The sequence below is a fragment of the Chelon labrosus genome (assembly GCF_963514085.1).
Source record: "Chelon labrosus genome assembly, chromosome: 7".
Classification (NCBI taxonomy): Eukaryota; Metazoa; Chordata; class Actinopteri; order Mugiliformes; family Mugilidae; genus Chelon; species Chelon labrosus.
Window position 1 is genome coordinate 10,637,289 of NC_140343.1, and position 19,997 is coordinate 10,657,285.

At 43.7% G+C, this 19,997-nt stretch overlaps 1 protein-coding gene across 1 annotated transcript; it reads right to left on the reverse strand.

The window, feature by feature from the left end:
- Positions 1-12,256: 12,256 nt before the first annotated feature.
- Positions 12,257-15,090, reverse strand: sox2 (SRY-box transcription factor 2). Its single transcript, XM_084548863.1, has 3 exons — positions 13,514-15,090; positions 13,030-13,338; positions 12,257-12,330 (listed from the first exon to the last, which is right to left on the reverse strand). The coding sequence occupies exons 1-2, from the start codon at positions 14,476-14,478 to the stop codon at positions 13,329-13,331; spliced, it is 975 nt and encodes a 324-aa protein (XP_084404989.1). The 5' UTR covers positions 14,479-15,090; the 3' UTR covers positions 12,257-12,330; positions 13,030-13,328.
- Positions 15,091-19,997: the final 4,907 nt, after the last annotated feature.

A 19,997-nucleotide genomic window follows, 5' to 3' on the forward strand; every position in this document is an offset into this window, starting at 1 on the left:
GCAAACGGAAGTGGATTGGTAGAAGCTTCGTTGTGTCATTGGAGCTCTGGAAGAAGTTTTGCAAAAGTTGACCAGAGTCAGGGGTGAATTTGTAGCTTTAAAATGACCTGCAACCATAACCGGACATAATTAAATCTGGTTACAGTTACGTAAATCCATGTTGCTGTTGAATGATCCAGAGAATTTCCACCTCCACCTAAAATATGTTTTATTTTAGTATCTCTTAACTTTATACTAACCAACATTATTTGAACTTTATCAGCCTACACTTCTCCGCTAGCTGTAAACATCAGTTAATAGCTTCCTTTAAGTGCCATAGAGACCTCCCTCCATGCTGTTTAACATCCTGCAGGCCCATTAGAAAACATGGCCAGAGGGACATTCCTGCTCACAGAGTCCCGTCAACTAGACTGACTCTGACGTGGACAGAAATAACGAGAGCGTGAGAGAAAGGCCGAGTCAAAGAAACGGGGCCTATCATGTGTGCGTGTGTGCTGTACGTCTCGAGGAGAGCAATTCACACGGATCTGATGGAAGGCGACTCAAAATCAATAGTCTCCGTGTTTGTGTCCCCGGGGCTCGCCGTCACTCACCGACCCAGAAGACTGAAGTGATTGATCCGTCTCTGCTTTAATCTGAGCTCAACAGCTTCACCTGGCTCGTTCCCAAGGCCACACACTCTACGGACGGACGCAGAGCGAGCCAAAACTCTCAGGACGGGGACAGTTGGCAGCAGTTAACGTTGCCGAATGTCCCGCCTGTCCCCCCGGTACTGCCAGTGCTGTCGACTCACCACACACACACACAGACAGACGTGGGGACATAATACGGATAAGTGAAAAGGAGACAGCAGCGTGGCTCGTCCCTTTCTTCTCTGACTTATTCAGGCCTTTTCTTCTCATGTCCAAAAATGTCCTTTTTTTTTTTTCATGTCGTGACATCCACTCCCGTCCTATAAGCCAGTGTCGCCCTAATGTCTCATATTACTTGTCCTTTTACTGTCCTACAACACCACAGCCCTTCCGTTTTCCTGTTGTGTCCTTTACACTATGTCCTCTTTTGATCTGTCATGTATACTGTGTTGTCCCATGTTGTCCTACTTGCTCTTTTCGTGCCACGTCCTTTCCTGTCCACTTAAGTCCGGTTTTATCTTGTCCTGTCCTCACCTGCCATAACCATCCCTTTCATGTCTTGTATTGCATGGGACTGCACTGCCTCATATTATGTCCTGTCCTATCATATTCCGTGCAGGTCTCCCAGATGTCTTTTTCCTGCCATGTCCTTTCTGCAGTCTAGTCCAGTTCTTTCCCATCCTATGATACCTGTCCACCTTGTACATTACATTCCTACCATATGTTGTACTCTTATAGGTTGTGTGTCACACAACTTGGTCGCAGTCTAAGAAGCTCAAAACGAAACTTCAGTGTTTGCTCCTTTATATATATAAAAAAAGGAAAGCTTGAGGAAAAGATTTGTGAGGGCGTGTTGGTATATTTGGACGTTTTCAGTCTTTAGCAACGTGGACACTTGTTCAGGAGGAATTGTACCTTTGTATATTTTCCCTACACTCCTCTTCTATTACATAAACTATTCCTGTTTTCTTACAGTTTGACGATTATTTTTATGCCGGGTCCGATTCATTTTGCTCATTCACATTTTGTTCCTTTTGTCTTTATTCTGTCCTTTTCACATTAAGTTCTCTTTGGCACCATTTTCAATTAGCCCTTTCTGCAATTGTGTCATATTCTGGTTGGTTTTAAATGTATTTTTTGTCTCTATTCTAATAAATTTTAAAGTAAAACAGTATTTAAAAACCTTGATACTCTTTAGCATTTTTGGCCACCGCTCATCTCCAAGATAAAACTTAATTCACAAAGTTAAGTGGCAAAATCTGAGACGCAGAAAACTTTACCATAGCAATATAGCGGTAAACGCTGCAGTAAACTGACTGAAAAATGGTCGAAATATACAAATCACTAACTTTATCGCCGCGTCTTCCTGCTTTTATCGGCACTCGTTTAGGAGTTGTTATCGATTACCTTGGGATCAAAAATGAACTGTGTAATCTATAACGTGCATCCTGCGGGACCACAGTGGGATAGACCCGGATGATGTTCACATTAAACCGCAGGCCGTCCGGGGCTAACAGTCCCCGAAACCTCCCTCGGGGCAGCGTTTGAGCTCCGTCAGTCGGTAAATCGGTAAATGATCTTGGCTGTCATTTAATCAATATGAACAGGCAGCAGCTGTCACACATCATCGTCTCCCCCGGGGGTCGTTGCCAAGACGCAGCGTAAAAAGCATGTGTGAGTGTGTGAGTGTGTGAATGTGTGTGTGTCTCTTTTCACGTTTTATCAGATCCATTTTTTTTTTTATATAGGTTTTTATTGTGACAACAGGACAGAGTCATGTATTAAAATAAGCACTTAATTCAATCATCCCTGAAATCATTTTATTATTTATTGATTTACAGAAATTAAGTGTCAACAATTTTTAAGTCAAGACAGAAATTTGCTGAAAATTAGCCATCATCTGTTCAAATGTGAGCATTTTGCATCACTATAAATTTAATACTTGGTGTTTTTTTTTTTTATTGTTTATTGTAGGAAAAGTAAAGATGTCCTGGTTTCTATGACAGCCTGGTGCTTTTATTTTATGTTACTCAAATTAATTAACACATGAAAGATAGTGACAATAAGAGATTAGACCACATTTTCTGCTATTAAAGTTAAGATTAAGATAAATTGGGGCATCGGAATTGTTACATCTTGAAAAACACTACTCAGCTTTGCTTGGCAAGTACTTTAATACAATTTAAACTTAAACTGTCTCCATGATCGTCATTAGATTCTTGCAGTGACTGTGACAGATGACAAAGCCAATGACAGGAAAGGTTTCAGGATGCTATACTCTGAGGGGTCCTCCTCCGTTTTCCTTTTCTTTCCTCTCCTAACGTGAGACAGTGAAATCCCATCCAGCCACTCCGCCTGCCCTTATAGCCAGCAGGGAGGGACATGTCATTTCACTTGTGTGCATGTGTGTGTGTGTGCGTGCGTCCCCCTTACTGCGCAACACACAATGACAAGAGCGAAGGGAGGAGGCAGGTGGGGGGGGAGGGAGGGTGGAGAGGGGGGTGACATGGCTCTGATCTCTCAGATAGGGAGATAGCCACCTGATTCAAATGGCTCGCTTGTTCCCGGCAGTCACTTGATCGGCGTGTGAACTGACTCCTCTCTTATTTACAATCAAATGCTGCTGCACTGACCTGCCCAGCCCAACCCAGACCTCTCTCTCTCTCACTCTCTCTCTTTCTGCCCTATATTTGCCATGTCTCTCCCTCCCTCCCTCCCTCACGCACGCACACCCACATACATACAGGTGCAGTCAGCAAAGCTGTGATGGAAACTTCCAGCGATGGTCGGTTATAATGCAATCTTTGAAAAATATGAGCTCAAGTAAAGATCACGTCGTTTTTTTTTAACATTAATAAATATCTGTTTTACTTGTTATCATCATTTCACATCACACAATACTGGTTATATGCACACACACATACTTAAAACATTAATGATGCTCATCTGAGAAATACACTCCGGTACACAGGAAGTGATGGATGTGTCGCAGGACTAACTGAGGAAAAGGTGAGAATGAATGCTGTGTAAGAGGAGGAAGCGTAAAGCTCCAAGATGTCAGGTACACACTTCTGTTAGTTACAGAACCAAACATGACCGATTACAAAAAAAAAAAAAACTACAGCTGTGATTTAGCAAAGGATCAGATTTTATCTTCAGAGCTCAGGACAGAAGGAAAACACGTTCATCTTAGAAACCCACATGGGTTGGGCCACATTTTTTTTAAATTTCTCAAACTTTCCCATTTCGGATTTGCGGATAAAGCTGATTTCCAGGTTTGAGAACTGTAAACATTAAAGTAATCTCAGCTCCTGTAAATCTCAGTCTAATCTAAACTGATCCGATTTAATCTAAACTACGGTGTTTCGCACCAACTTCTAAGATAATAGAGGAATTATTACGAGAAAGGATTTAAAATCTCTGCGACTGACTTTAAACGGGGGGGTGGGGGGTCATCAAATAACACTAAATGTAAACTTCTAAAAAAGTCCTTAATGTACAAAAGTGAATTCACAACAACAGCCCCATCTCAAAATGGGCCTCAGAGTCCGGGAGAAACAACTTCAGTTCACTGCATCTGCCTCCCTGTCTGTCTGTAACTGTCCTGTCTGATTATCTCTCCCAGTTGGCCCCGAGGGGACACCCACACTGAAAGAGGCCACTCTTCCATTCAACAACAGCTTCTGTCAGAGACAGAGAGGGAGAGAGAGAGGGAGAGAGGGAGACCTTTAGAGTCACTAGCTCCAGAATAGCCCGATAGTGACTGATGCAATCAATCGAAATCTACACTACCGTCACAACACCGTCGACCGGGAGCCAGATTTTACGCATCATAAAAGGAGATTGCTCTTCGTAGGAGCCGAACAAATGTGGAAATGTGAAGATGGAGAAGTCCACAGTTTTAATTTTTAACAAAAATACTAATAGGATTGGAGCCAAAGCGCTGTTTTATGGCGAGTTTCCTGATGGTCATGGCTGCACCTCAGAAAATCTGATTGGTTTCTCCACATGTATAAGAGACTGACAAAGAGTCTAAGCATTCGGATGTAGCTCTGACATAGATTAATGATACTACATAAGGAACGGTTGTGTGAGATTATAATCTTAAAGGTTAATGACGCAAGTAAACGGCTCATATAACAGCTTTTGTGCGGTGCAATGTTAAATGGTTTATAATTATATTCTTGATAACTATTATTGATATTAATGTCATGTCCAAGTGTGACGTATAGAGTAACCTGTTTCATGAAGTGAGTTCAGTCACATTTTCTTTATTTTACTTTCTTGAACCAAGGTTAATTAGTTCATTCGGTGTGACGGCTGCATCTCCTCTAGTTCAGCGATCTTGTATACATAATGTTTAGAGTAAACCACGATCCTTGGCGTCAAAAAAACGGACCCAAACCAGCCGAGGGGGCCGCAGGTCGGATGAATAATTCACCACCGAAAGAGATATGGCATTTCCACGTGGAGGAATGTAATCTGCACGTCGACATGACTTGCGATATCAGCATTTTGCCTGTTGCCGAGGCACAAAAACATCCAGGAAATGACATTTAGAGGATGCTTTTATCTGATTCTTGACGGGAATATAAAAGTGGAACGTGAGAGAAAACGCAAGAGGAGGTCGCGGCCGGGGGGGATGAGCTCGGCCTATGGGTATGTACGTACGTACGGCTTGTGTGTCGCAGAGCGAGCCGCCGTCGTGTTGGTGTCAGTGCAGCCTTTGAACAAGTATCTCTCTGTGGCGTTTTGTAACGTAAGCCTACCCTTAAAAACACATTAACACCTTGTCCTGTGAGACTGCACAAAAGGAACGCACAACACCAGAGTTGACTACTGACAGGTGGAAATGTAATCTCCTCAAAACACACTGACAAATCCCCAAAAATGTAAGTTTGCTTTATATATTAGAAGTGCATCCTGATAAATGGTTTAAACTGAATTTTGTACGAGCATTATTGAAAACAGTGACTTTAAGTAATGTAATAAAGGCAGGTACAGGTCAAAAACTGTACAGTATAAAACGCTTCATTGATTATAATGTAATGTTAATTTCCTGTTTACGCACATTTTGATTTTATCCATTTTATTGCTTAACAAACCAAGAGGATGTCAGCTAGAATGACTGGTTGCTACTTCTAGACAGATGGATAACAGACGGATATATCTATCTGGTATATTTAATCATTTAATTAATACTGGATATTTTATTTCCAGATATTTATTTTATTTGCATATATTTCTGCAACTTCATTCTTTGGTGAATCAAACTGAGAGCTGCACCTTTTCAGACACTTACACCCACCCCTACCCCCCCCCTTCAGCATGCATTTCTAGATGTGTCATATTCTAAAATAGGACAAGCCCCGCCACCCCTCCTTCCCCGTTTAATGTGCGAGTGGAGTTGTTGGTCAACAGTTGGGTCGGGGGGCCAGGCTGAGGGAGGGGGTGCGGTGGGGGGGACCCGGGAACAATGGACTGTGCTGTTGTGTGCCGGTCGGTGGAGAGAGAGAGGGAGAGAGTCGGGCTGATGACAGAGTGAAAGAGGTTAGTGTCTATGCTGGGAAATGAGAGCAGAGGAGGGGAGAAGGGAGAAGGGAGAGGGGGGAGAGGGGAAGGACGGGGGGTTCCTGTGTCTGTTGGCTTGTTAATGATGATTCAGTCCCATCAGCTCAACAGACTTCTCTATCAAAGAATCTGACAAACCACCTCCACCAGAGGAAAAAAAAAGATCAGATAAAGATTTTTTTGAAAAAATAAAATAAAAATGTAACAAAAACTACAGATGAGACTTAATCTGCTATGCATTACCTATTAAGATCGATCATTTGTTTCAGAAAAGCTCACTCTGGAGGAACAAAAATCTCTTTTCTGTGCGGAATGTATTATCTGCACAGGTTTCATCGGTTGTGTGTCAACAGTAACGCCAGAAGAAGAAATCCAGGCTTCTGCTTTAAAGTAAAAAAAAAAAAAGTAATAATAATCAAAGCTGCAGGCCGGATGGTAGCACAGCTTCAACACCTCAACCAACTGGATCGAAGAAGACATTCACTGCAGCAATGATCGCCTCTTTCTGTGTGTCCCCCACCCCGTCAACTTCCACTCCCCGCTCCCCCCTCCCGTCCCCACCGGGTCTCCTTGAGCTGTTGAGTCAGACCTGGGAAGCCGACTTTATTCCAGACCTGCGAGGATCTGCAGCAGCAGAAAACATGTTGTTCTGCAGAAATATTTTTAGGTCTTAAGAGCTGAGATTATCTAACAAATGAGACGTTATAACTACAGTTTTGTTTTGTTTTTTAATTCCAAATTTGCATCGATTTTTCTTGACAAACTATTATTTCTTCCTGCATGCAGACTGAGCCCCCCCACCCCGACCACCACCTCCTCCCCTCCCACCCTCGCCCTTCAGTAAACACAAATTTCCGGACAACAACAGACCAGCAGACCATGCGCCACTTTCACTTGTGGCTTGCAAGGCCGGAGCTACAGTCACCTGTTGCTTCAAGACGCCTAAAAGACACAAAAATACCCCACGGCAAAGAAGCACGTTAAATGAAACAAAATACAGACACCCGCTTCGTTGTTGGAAATCGCTCGTATTTCCATTTCACGTATACTCAGTTTGTTTGAGCCTCCAGTGGCAGCTCCTTGAAAGCCTGTCCTCTCCTTCCTCCTCTTTGCTCTGGATCTTTTCTCCAGCCGCCGTACTCTATAGCTCACGAGTGAAACTCCTGAATCGGAGCTTGCATTGTCCTCCTCCCAACAGCAGCCAGCGGGCTCAGCAGCCAGCACAGCCAGCCAAGCGTTTGACGTTATTAAACAATAAAGAGATGCTGATCTGGGAGCATTGTGACGGTGGAAAAAAGGCCAATTAGCATGCCGTTATACTGTCATTATGGCTATATTAACTCGAATTAGTTATAAGACAACGTGCACATTGACACTTGCATTTTTTCTGACTATATGGGGGAAAAAAAAAATGTCCGTAAATTAAAATAAGAGTGCGAGGAAACCTGCACTAAAAATGTTTTTTAACTTGCGGCTGAATTAAAAGAATGAATCCGATTAGGAGATTACATTCAATAATCTTGTAAAATTATTGAGTTTGTAATCTAATAAGAAGTAAGTGGCACAAAACAATAATAAGCTGAACTGATTTATTATTTCATGGCAGAGCTCGGATGCGTTTTTGAGCGTACAGGAGGAGGAGACAACAGGCCCTTATACTGTCGTCCGTTCTCAGAGTAACTCCATCACCACCACCACCACCACCACCCTACCCCCCTCCCACCCTCCCACAGCGCGCACACACACACACAGCCCCCTCCATCCCTCAGCCTCTCCTCTTTCCATGCTAATGTCTTCAAGAAGCAAAAGAGGCATGTTACAGTGGAGTGAAACTGGAACTTCAGGACTCAAATCAGGCCCAGAAAAGTTATATTTCACCTGATTTCAGAACACACCATGTGTCTATAGAAGAATCAACAAAACGCAGGAATATATGAACTTTTACGCAGCCACATGAGTGTGAAGCACAGGTCTCGGGCAATTAACAGCTGCCAATCAGAGCCAAGGAACGCCGTTACCAGGCATGACAGAGATTCAACAATGACAGGCAGTTATTGATAGCTACGAACTGGACGCCAAAGGAGACGAAAGGAAAAGTTAAAGCATGTTTAACCCAAGTTAAAATGTGGACACCCACATGAGGTAAAAACAACTTATTGCATGCACCTGAGAAAGCTACAGCTGCGTCCTTGTTGCAGCGGCCCTCAGACCAACAGGAAGCTATAGACAGACGGAGCTGTTGGTGGTTTTTCTTTCTGGAGTCGTGATCCGCTGCAAACTGTGCATTCCTCTAATGATGGCGCTCTATAAAGCTGTCAGCATCAATGAGCAGAAATGATAAACGGAGATCGAGCCGCTGGTGACGTGGTGGGGGAGGAAAGGGGGACGGAGGGGGAGGAGGTGGAGGAGGAGGAGGAAGAGGGGAAGAAGAAGAAGAAGAAGAAGAAGAAGGGTAAAGGGTGGGTGTCGCAGAGGCCTCTGAGAATGCAGGCCGGGAGCAGCACGAGGCTGATGGCATGCTGGTCTGTCAGTGTGTGGTCCTATTCAGTGGAAGTGTGTGTGTGTGTGTGTGTGTGTGTGTGGAGGGGGGAGAGAGAGAGTAAGAGAGAAAGAGAGAGAGGGTGGGTGTGAGAGAGAGAAAGAGAGCGAGAGAGAGAGCGAGAAAGAGAGCGAGAGAGAGAGCGAACCCCCTCCATACACACACACACCACCCGCTTCCCTTCCCTGCACCTGCGCTAGATCAGCAGGCTACTGGCTGCCATTCAGTCCCTGTATGCTCCACACACACACACACACACACACACACACACACACACGCACACACTCTGCTCTGACAGTTTTGCTATTCAACCATTCTCGCTGTCCGTCCCTGTGATGAAGGCAGAGCCCCAAAAAGACACACTTGAGGGTTGCAGAGCGACGCAGGAAGGAGCAGAACATAAACCACAACATGTCGGATTATTATTATTTTTTTTTTAGGAGGCTTCAAGTGAATTCACGTGTTCAGAACCCGACCAACAGAACCGTCCTCATGAGTCTGCAGTCATATCATAATCTGTGCCAATGTTCTGGCTGCTTTAGAGCTTTAAAAGGCCTGATTGGTGACTTTGTCATGAGAACTTGGCTTTACTCACGCACAGAAATCTACTTTTTTTGTTATTTTCATTATTAATAATAAAATTTGGGGTTTATAAAGTTAAAACAAAGCTGCTGAATGTTGTTATTTTACCGTCTGGTAATAATGTCCTGTGTGCCACAAGTTCACAAGTTAACCAATCCAAAGCAGAACCTGAAATGAATGATGTTTTCATAATGATTAAACTGATCAGTGATGGGGTGGAGGGATGCTGCGGTGGTGGTGGTGGTGGTGGTGGTGGGGGGGTCTATATGAGATGCTGTGGAGGGACCCTTGATGTGGGGTTGACGTCATGCCCCCTCCTCTTTATTACCAGCAGCGTGGTGGAAAAAGGAAAGTGGCTCTCGTGGGATTACAGGCCACTAAGCTCGTTTTGTTTCTCGTGCACGCGCGTTTGCTTGCGTGCACCCGGGTCATTTGACCTAATTTAAGAAAAGGAAAAAAAAAAATAAAATAATCTATCATATAATCTCAACGACAAACACATGCACTTGGAGAGGAGCCAGAATGAACCGTGGGCTGACACATTTACCCACGTTCCCACATTGAGTGGGTTAATAATAAATCTTAACTATTTGAAATTCAACTAATTTATTTTGTAAACTTTTAATTCATCTCGATTCAAACTGAGAGCCGCGTTAAGAGAGTCCGTTTTTTTTTTTTACAGTGAGTTTATATTTTTGCAGCTGATTAAAAATGGACGCCTCTGTGATTAAAGGGTGTTGTGATAGAGGAGCAGTCACACGCCAGGTTATCACTGATAACATCTGGAGTTTTTTTTTTTTTTTTTAAACCGGGGGCACAAAAAAAAAAAAAAAAAAAAAAAGCTGAGGCTCGCGCTTACCACCTGTTGCAGGCCAAATATCCTCGAGCTACGACAGCCAGACTGCACGCGAGGGACAGAAGGGGAGATGGGGAGATGGATGGATGGATGGATGGAAAAAGGGGGAACACCTTGACCGGGCCTCCCAGCTTCTCCACATCCCTCAAAGCCCATCTGGCTGAGCTCTAAATGACGTTTTCAAACTTCCAACTTACTTCTTCCACGTTCAACAATAAACCGCTTTTATTTCATCCCTTGCACCGTGCGTTCAGCCTCAGCTTTTTACGCCACATGAGGTGTAACGTTTTAAACTCTTGGTTTCTTGCGTCACCTGCGCACTGCAGCGCCTTTTTTTTTTTTTTAATTTAATGTTTGAACAGGAGCGCCACTGAGCTTAAAGCGCCTCTGAGATTAAATCTGATATATATTTTTTTTTTTTTTTTGGAAAGCACAGGGGCCAAATGCGGGCTAATATTTTTCTACCGTGATAGCGCGATATCAGTGTTTTCAGAGGGAACATTTGCCGTGTCCTAGTTTGAGACTCTTTGGCCTCACTCTCCAGCAAAGGGGACCGGTTTGTCTTTTGCTTTTTAAGAAGGAACCTGACACGAGAATCTAAATAATAACACACGTCTAATAAAGCTTAAAAAATCCAAATAAATAAAATGTCTGAATTTAAAAAGCTGTGCGTGCAGTTTCATTAAAGTGCGAATTTGTTTCCAAGCAGCCTGGGCCTCGAGTTGAGTCTGGCAAGTCTAAGCCACAGGTCTTTTATTCCACGCCACAAAAAACGTAGAAGTTGATGATCAAATACATCGAGTATATTCTCTCTCTCTCTCTCTCAAAAAAAAAAAAAAATCCTTTTCATCACATCAAAGGTGCAGCAATCAGCCGGGAAAAATAATCATTTCGAGGGGGCCTCCGGGCCTTGGAGGGGCCCCGGCGCTCCACACACACACACACTCTATAGAGGGACAATTTAATATACAGTGCGACCTTTTAAAGCAAATTGTTTATCACCGGCGTCCACGGCTATTACAACTAATCCAGCTGCTCGGATCAATAATTAATGGAGCAACCGACGATCAGTTTGACCTCTCCAGGGTCCGACTAGGAGACAAGGGGGAGAGGGAGAGGGAGAAGTGGACGGATAAATACCGAGGGGCCTCTTCAAATATTCATCTGCCGCTCCCCCGGGACCCTGCTTGCAAGACACAACGGTCCTAATCACACACACACACACACACACACACACACACACACACACATCCCCCCCCCCCAGATTTAAAACCGTTAGTTAAATTCAGGGCGAGCTGTTAGCTCATCATAAGGATTATTATTATTATAAGAGGGGGGAAATCAGTCTGGCTGGCACAAAGATGCATGGGAAGATTTTTATTATTATTATTTTGGAAGCGATTCTGTTATTTATTTAATTATTTTTTTAAGGAAGGGGGGTGGTGGAGGGGGGGTGGTGGTGATGTGCAGCGAGAGTCACCGGAGAGCTTGAACCATGAGAAGCGGGGTTAACGGGGAAACAGCAGGGCCCGTTTGATTAAACATTAAATTAAAATGGCCACACTCGAGAAATCTAGTGTGGAGCTATTACAACGCAGAGGAGGGAAGAGAGAAAGAGAGAGAGAGAGAGAGAGAGAGAGAAAAAAAAAAACAGCCATCCCCGGCTGGTCCCGCTCGCCTGGCTCCTTTCAAGAGGGCTCACCTTCAATTTGCACCTAATTGGACATTTTACCCTGATAAGCCAGCTTCCCAAAACCAACACATGTTATTATTATTATTGCTATTAGCAGTATTATTATTATTATTATTACATGAACTGCAAGAGGAACGGTGTGAAACAAGGCCTCAGCTCACGATGCTCTAATTTAGAAATGAATTAGAAAATAAAATCCACACAAAACTAGAATATATGAATTTGATCTGCGCCATTTGGCTCAACACCTGTTAATAAATACATAAATAGCAATAAATGTCGTCTTAATAAATTGTTGCATTCATATATTAAGGTGTAAACTTGGCTTCAGCAGCAATTCTGACCGTGTTTGATCGATTATAGAAGAGAAATGACAAGTCTATACCTGGGGATGTTGGGTATTATGGTGGAAAATTCTTCCCCAAACTTTGGCTTGATGGAGGGCCATCCGCAGACACTAGAAAATAGAAACGTGGTTAACCACGACGCACAAGCTCAATTCATGTCATGAGAGTTTTTTTTTTTTGTTTGTTTAAAAGAAGGCAAGTCGTTCCTAAAATGTTATTTCTTTAAGGTTTATATTCATAAGATTGTTAAAATATACAAGAAAGAATTAACAGACAGGAGAAAAAACAAAATAAAAAAACAAAAAACAAGTTCCACAGACAGATGACAACATGTGATGGCCGAGAAATCAAATCAAAACTCAAACAATTTCAAGTATCCAAATTTCCAAAATTTATTCATTTCAAACTGCATATTGAAAAAAAAAATATATACTCAGCTGAAATTGTAACTGTTATAAGGATGGTATTAGTTCCGGTATATATATACATGGAGTGGTTGGCTTCTGCAGTACAGGCCACAAAATTTTTAAAATACAACTACGGGAATGAATTTTTGAAATAAAAACTTAAAATATCACAGTAAATATACAGAAATTGTACAAATCAATTAGAAAATAAAGAGCACAAGCGTCATAACCTCTAACAGATGAAAAGTGGGAGACGGAAATATAAATTAACAACCTATATTTTAAGCTGTATGAGAGAAAAACAAAAAGTGTCTCGTTTTTTTTTTCTTTAAGAAATTAAAATGTTTAGTAATATTGACCTTAAATGAAAATAAAAAACAAAAACAAAAACAACAGTATTACCTGCTTCCTTTTATGTCCCTTTTCTTTCCAATGTTTTTTTGCAGTAATTACGGTTCTGCCATTTTTCACTTTTAATATTTTTTCTGCAGAACTGGAGTTGCTTTGTGTAAAAAAAAAGAAAAATAAAAAGAAAAATGCAACCTCTTGCAGTTTAACAAACAATTTTATCTGATTGTAATGTTTCTTTGATAAATACTGTACAAAAGGTGATTGCAATAATAAAACATTTGATTGCGACTCCCACTTTCTAGTCTTCCAAACTTCATCCACCAGTGAAGAGGGGATCTCCTACCGTTCCTCTAGAGCTTCCTTAGAATAAAATGAAAGAAAAAAAGAGTCGTATGTCCTTTTTCCTGGAGACTTCTATACAACTTTCCCCACCCCGAAATTTTTCTGTACAAAAATAGTCCAACGTTAAGTAGTCCACAGTTTCTCTTATAAAAGTTCTTTTCTCTTTTCTCTTTCTGTGCTGTGTGTCTCTTACATGTGTGTTAACGGCAGCGTGCCGTTGATCGTCGTCCCGGCCACGGGGCTCTGGTAGTGCCCGGACATGTGTAGCCTGGTCTGAGCGGTCTGCTCGCTGACCTCCGCCCCGGGCAGGTACATGCTGATCATGTCCCTCAGATCTCCGCCTTGGCAGCCCGGGGCGGCCCGGTGAGACGACGAGGTGACGACGGGCGGGCTGGAGCTGCTGGACTCGGACTTCACCACCGAGGAGGGCCCCATGGAGCCCAGGGCGGTCATTCCCGGCGTGGTTTGCTGGGAATAGGACATGGAGTATGTCGGGGAGCCGTTCATGTAGCTCTGGGAGCTGGTCATGGAGTTGTACTGCAGGGCGCTCATGTCGTAGCGGTGCATGGACTGCATCTGGCCCGGGTTGTGCGCGTTCAGCCCCGGGTGCTGGTAGCTCAGCTGGTCCTGCATCATGCCGTAACCCCCGTTGGTCCAGCCGTTCATGTGCGCCGCATAGCTGTCCATCCGCTGGTTCACCCCACCGCCCAGCCCGGCCCCTACCCCAACACCGACCCCACTTCCCATCCCGTTTCCACCCGGAGCCAGCAGCCCGCCGGGCAAGGTGTACTTGTCCTTCTTCATGAGGGTCTTGGTTTTCCGCCGGGGCCGGTATTTGTAATCCGGATGCTCCTTCATGTGCAGGGCCCGCAGCCTCTTGGCTTCGTCGATGAAAGGTCTCTTCTCGCTCTCCGACAGAAGTTTCCACTCAGCGCCCAGTCTCTTGCTAATCTCCGAGTTGTGCATTTTAGGATTTTCTTGCGCCATCTTCCTCCTCTGGCCCCGGGACCACACCATGAACGCGTTCATGGGTCTCTTGACCCGCTCCGGACTGTTTTTCTGGTTGGCGCCGGTGCCGGACGAGTTGGTGTTGCCCGTGCCCCCCGTGTTGGTCTGGGAAGCCGGGGGCTTCAGTTCAGTCTCCATCATGTTATACATCAGGAACAGCTTTTTAGTTGGAGCTCCCGGGCAGACGAAAAATCAAAAACCAGAGACAAACTCCACAAGCCAGAGGCAGACAGTGAGTAGCGCAGGGCTGCTGCTGAAAGTTACCTGTCGATTTTCTCTGCAACTTTTCTCTGGACAAAAACAACAAGCATCAAGCCGCGTCTCCACACACTCTCTCCCTCTCTCGCTCGCTCTCTCTCTCTCCCTCTCGGTGAGTGTGTGTCAGAGTATGTGTGTGTCTGTGTGTGTGACGGAGAGCCTTCTCCCAATAGGTCCCTGCTATGTTGTGTCCACAAAACTTCTCCCGTCGCTTCTCCGAAAAAGCATCAACAAACTCTACTTTTTCGCCTCTGTCCGCCTGAGCCTTGACAACTCCAGATAGTTTTTGAACAAGTTAATAGACAACCATTCATGTGACGGGGGCTGTCAGCGAATAAATGGCTTCGACCTGGCCAATCAGAGCCGGCCTTCTCCACTGACACACCAATGGGAGGCCTTAATTAGCATAAATGGGCGGGGTCAGCCTGCCCCGACACACACACAGGCATACATTCACACTCAGGCTGCACATATGAGCCAATACAAAGTACATATTTACTATTTCCAGACTTATGAAGATTTTTTTTCTTCAACCCTCTGGGAATACATATAAATTATATCACGTTAGGATTATTTCTTATAATTATTTTTAGGCAGAAGATGACACAGAAATTCAGAGAACGATTCAGGAAATTAGAAAGTGTTCTCTTGCAAACTTTATTCCTAAATAAGAAATAAAAAGTTGCCTAATAATTTAAAATACATGCCAAATAAATTCCAAAGTAATTATTTTATGCTTTGGATTTAACGCTATTTAAATGTCTAAATTCTTAAAATAAACCCAAAGTGTTACAAGCATAGAAATAGGACAATATTTATTTTTTTTAAAAAGTGCTAAAAAATGATTAAACACTGATTTTAAACGGTGTCAGTATCAGCTGTTGTTGCAGGTGGAAACAGCTTTGTTCCCGCATAAGTCACGGCCCGTGACACTGCTGCTGTTCGAAATCAAAAAGTCACTAATTCCTCCACTTACAGCCCCAGTAACATAACAACACTTAAATAAACTTTGTTAGTTAACTCAAAGCGCTGAATGGCCGAGCCGTGTGTGTGCGTAAACGTGTGCGCAAAGAAGGGGGGAAGCCACGGCTGGTTTTTAGCGTTGAAAAGAGGAAAGGTAATCCAAGATGTTTCCCCCAGTCCCTTTGTTTGGTGAAGTTGAATGCCAACACACAGAAGGCAGACGGGCTCATCTCAGCACAAATAAGCGGGTTTTTGTTTGGGATGTTGTCGCTACATCTGTCCGGACAAAGACCCAACTCCACTCCACTTCCACTGCCAGTGCTGCTGTTGTTGTTAGGGCCTTTGTAGTAATAGTAGTAGCAGTAGTAGTGTGAATGTGTGTGTGTGTGTGTGTGTCGTAGGCCTACCGGGGGGACACGAGGGGCGGAGAAATAAAGGTGAGGAATATTTTAAGATAAAGTGTGTTTGCACAAAAGACGCGGCTCATTCATATAAGCCCGAACAAGCGTGTCAGCCAATTAGTGTGAATGAAAAGCGGCCTCCACCTGCTTCACTTTATTCTGGATCAGACCGAGCAGGCTGAGATTATTATGAAGTGAAACCAGAATCACACACTGTGGAGATAAATCAGTCACTCATGTGGTTTTAATGTGAAAAAAAAAATAGAAAAAGTTTTTTTTTTTTTGAGGCTGGAAAGCGTCGGTGCCACTTGTTTAGAGTTTTTTTTCCTCAGTCTCCATCTGAGGGCAAAGCGTGGTGCTGCGTGACACCAGTGCCGCCTACTGGAGACAAATGGAACTACAAGCAACTCCAAAAGAGGGCTTTCTCAAAGTGGAAAGAAGGAATAGAAGTGACTGTTTTTAGAAGTTCAAGAAATGCTTAAAAAATATATACTTTAAAAAATATAATTATTACTCAGCATCTAGTAAAAGATCAGAGGAAACGGAAGCAATGCATTTGCCTGCGTGCACCTCCAAGCCAGACAGCCCCAATAATTAAAGATAGATCAAGTACACGCACCTGAAATAATTTAATTTAAATGCGTGTCTCTAGATTAAATCATAATTGAAAGTGAATAGATCAAGCCACATTATTTTGTTTTAGTCATTTGATAATAAATGGAGGAGCGCAGCCCCCGTGCTCTCATTATGCCGGCCCCGGCAACCTTACATAAGATTCATCTTGTGCTTAATAGGCTGCGAGAGGCGACACATGCAGCTCGGTCCATTATAATGCAAGGTTGAAATGGGCCGCTCGGGCTGCTATCTGCATCTGAGTGTGTTCCCCGCTACCTCTAATCTGCTTATGATAATAAAGGAACAGCGGGGCCCTGCAGCTCTCTGAAAGCAGGCCCCAGCCAGCCGGGAATGGCCCCGCATCCACAATCATCCCGAATTAAAGCCGCTGTTTGACAAAAACCAGGAGAAACTAGTAGGGCGGCTCCCTCGGACCACTTGTAAGCCCCCCGCGACACCGGGTTGGGATGGATACAGCAAATACAAGCGAGCAGCACGCTGTGATGCCAAAATACTGTTTTGTGGCGTGCGCACAAATTTAGGAGCAAAAAAAAATTGTTTTTAAAAAAGCGAGGAAAAAAAGCGCAACGATGACCGAAAAATGATTCCAGCAAGAGGAAATGTGTGTTTGAACTATATCTGAAATATAATGAAGAGAGACTATAAATTATAAAACTAATTTTGTTGAAGTGGGGACAGAGACAGAGGCAGATTTCAAGCGAAATGGAAATAAACGTCTTGTCTTGCCACTAGGGGCCGTGCCAAGGGCTGGACACTATGCGTGAAAACATTAATAAGTCCTCCTCGATAATTAATGTGGAAAACAAGGTTCATTTTTTTATTTTTTTTTATTTAAAAAGATAAATATTAGTTTAACTGTACTTATTTTCTTCAGAAGTCGAAGATAAATGCTGCGACTATTTTCAGTGCGTTACGGTTTTAGTTTAAAAAAAATAATAATTTTGACAAATATGTAGGGAAAAAGTGCAATTAAACGAATAAAATTAAAAAGAATATACCTTAAACAATATTATAAACCCAAAGATACGTTAAACATAAAAGGTAGTATTGAACTGTATGAGGTAAAGACGACCGAAATGAAGTGAGAACAAAATTTAAACTCGAATTTAAGATAGTACGGAATAAAATAAATAGTCTAAAAAATAATGCGCACAGAAAGAAGCAAAAGTAAGTGAATGTGGTCATATTATTTATCGCCATTACAGATAAATGTGTGACTAAAAGAGGGAAATAAAGTGTGAAATGTGCGATCATCTATATTCTGTGTGCGTAAATGATATTTAGAAAAGCAAAGCGGCCAACAACAACAACAACTCAGTCAGGCTCATGATGCCATGCGGTGTCATTCCACAGCACTGCATGTTTTACGCACACACACACACACATTCACACGGACTCAAACACACACTGCATACACAGCGACACACACACACACACACACACTAACACACAAACACACGGAGGGCTTCTCCTCTCCACCGCTCTCCAACTTACTGCCAGTTTGGGAGTTGTCTTCCTCTCGTCTTGATTGGCAGAAATTAAACAAGATGCCATTTCGCTCAACCTCCTCCATATTTTCCTCTCGCTTCCCCGGGAGCCTCTGTGAGTCCGGGGGCCGAGCTCCTGTGGCCGGCGTATAGCATCCTGCACGGTCCGCATGTTTTCCCCCTTCGCCTTTCCCCCCACTCCGGTAGCGCGCCGCGGTTTCGATCCGGGAGCCGGTGCGCTTTGGTCGGCGTGCAGCCCACCGCGCAGCCCCGCTTGTCTGTCTGGAGCTCCGCTGTCTTCTCTCCGCTAGCCCTGCAACAAGAAAAGCCGTTTATGGCGACACACAATGTGAAAAGGGGGCCGATTTAAAAAGGAGAAGAATGCAAGCAAGAACAACAAAAGTCAGTTATAGCAAAGTCTATGCCTCTCCTCTCCTATCTTCCACCCCCTAGCTTAGCCCACATAATGAGCAGGAAAAAGCTTTATATTTTGTTCACTGGGTATTCACAGATAATTTGAAGCCATTGTTTCTGCCACAGATGGTTCTTTTTAATACAATAACGGTGCTCTTTGTGAATAGCGAGCCCACAATAAAAATCTAAAGCGTCCTCCTGAATAACCATTTTGTTCTCTCTTGTATAGGCCGAACAAAAGCGCCAGTGAGGTAATGGCCTGCCTTATTGAAAGCCTCAGAATGGGGATTTGATAAAGATTTTTTTTCGCTCCTTTTCCCTTTTTGCAAAGTACACGGCAATGTCAAAGAGAATCTGACACGGGATGAAAAGAGGAAAAAAAAAGGCGAAAAAAGTGCATGCTGCTGCAGCTTGCAAAGATTATTATTATTACTACTATTATTGCAATTATAAGTATTATTATTATTAGTTAAGTTTGTGCAAAAGTCAGAGGTGACGGGTTGTTTTTTTCGGGGGGGGGGGGCTGCAGCAGCAGTACAGGTCAGGTGCATGAATGTTATGGATTTTTTTACAATGGAGCTTAAACCCAGAATACATTAGCCTCCCAGAGGTCTGCTGTGGATTTGGCGCAGTCTAATTCTGCACAGGGTGTGTCAAGTTGCGCTTTAAGTACTCGGGGTGCACATGCAGGGAGTCTTGCGCGCAGAAAAGCCTCACTAGAGAACGGTGCGCGCCCTCGAAGCGTCGATAAGGCGGTGTGAAATGTCATAAATGCATGGATGTTAATGGGGGCGGTTGAGATGCGCGCCCGCCTGCAGGTGTAGTGCGGTCAACGCGTATTATTAGCTCCTGCAGCGGGGATCCCGCGGCCGTGTACGAGCCGCCGTAGCCTGCCCACGGTTGATGTAATTTGTAATTAACTCATGGCTAATCAATAAAGCATTTAACAGGACGCACAATGGGCACACGGGGGATGATCCCAAGCCAAACATATTGGATGTCACTGATCGTTACAAGGTGAGGACACCCTGTCTATCACTGGGCTGGAGGGTGAGGAGTGGGGAGAGGGAGCAGGGGAAGATGACTAGAGAGAGAGAGATGAATGGCAGGAAGGAGAGAAGGGCAGAGAGGGGATGAAGGGGGGATAATGGAGGACAGGAGAGGTGAGAAGAGAGCAAAGAATCCCATTTCGAACTCGTCCGGCAGAGTTCATAGACAGGCGGCTGTAAACATTATCCCTCAGTGTCAACATCACAGAAAACATATCAGCACACATCCAGGATTAAGGAGGAGGCCTCACATCTGTCTCATAGCTACTAAATCAGTTCATATCGCAAGAATAATGACAACACGGGGCTATTTAAAATAAATCTTACATGTCTGGAGGAATTCCTTTTAACTCAGGATTCAAAAACTCTCACACTTGTTTAAACCAACTCAACATAGATTTAGCTATTCAGCCTCCTGACATTAACAAAAGTGTCAGACGACATGAAAACAGCGACTTTGA

Excerpts from the sequence above, each read along its gene's own strand:
- sox2 (XM_084548863.1), bottom strand. The coding sequence starts at position 14,478 with ATGTATAACATGATGGAGACTGAACTGAAGCCCCCGGCTTCCCAGACC.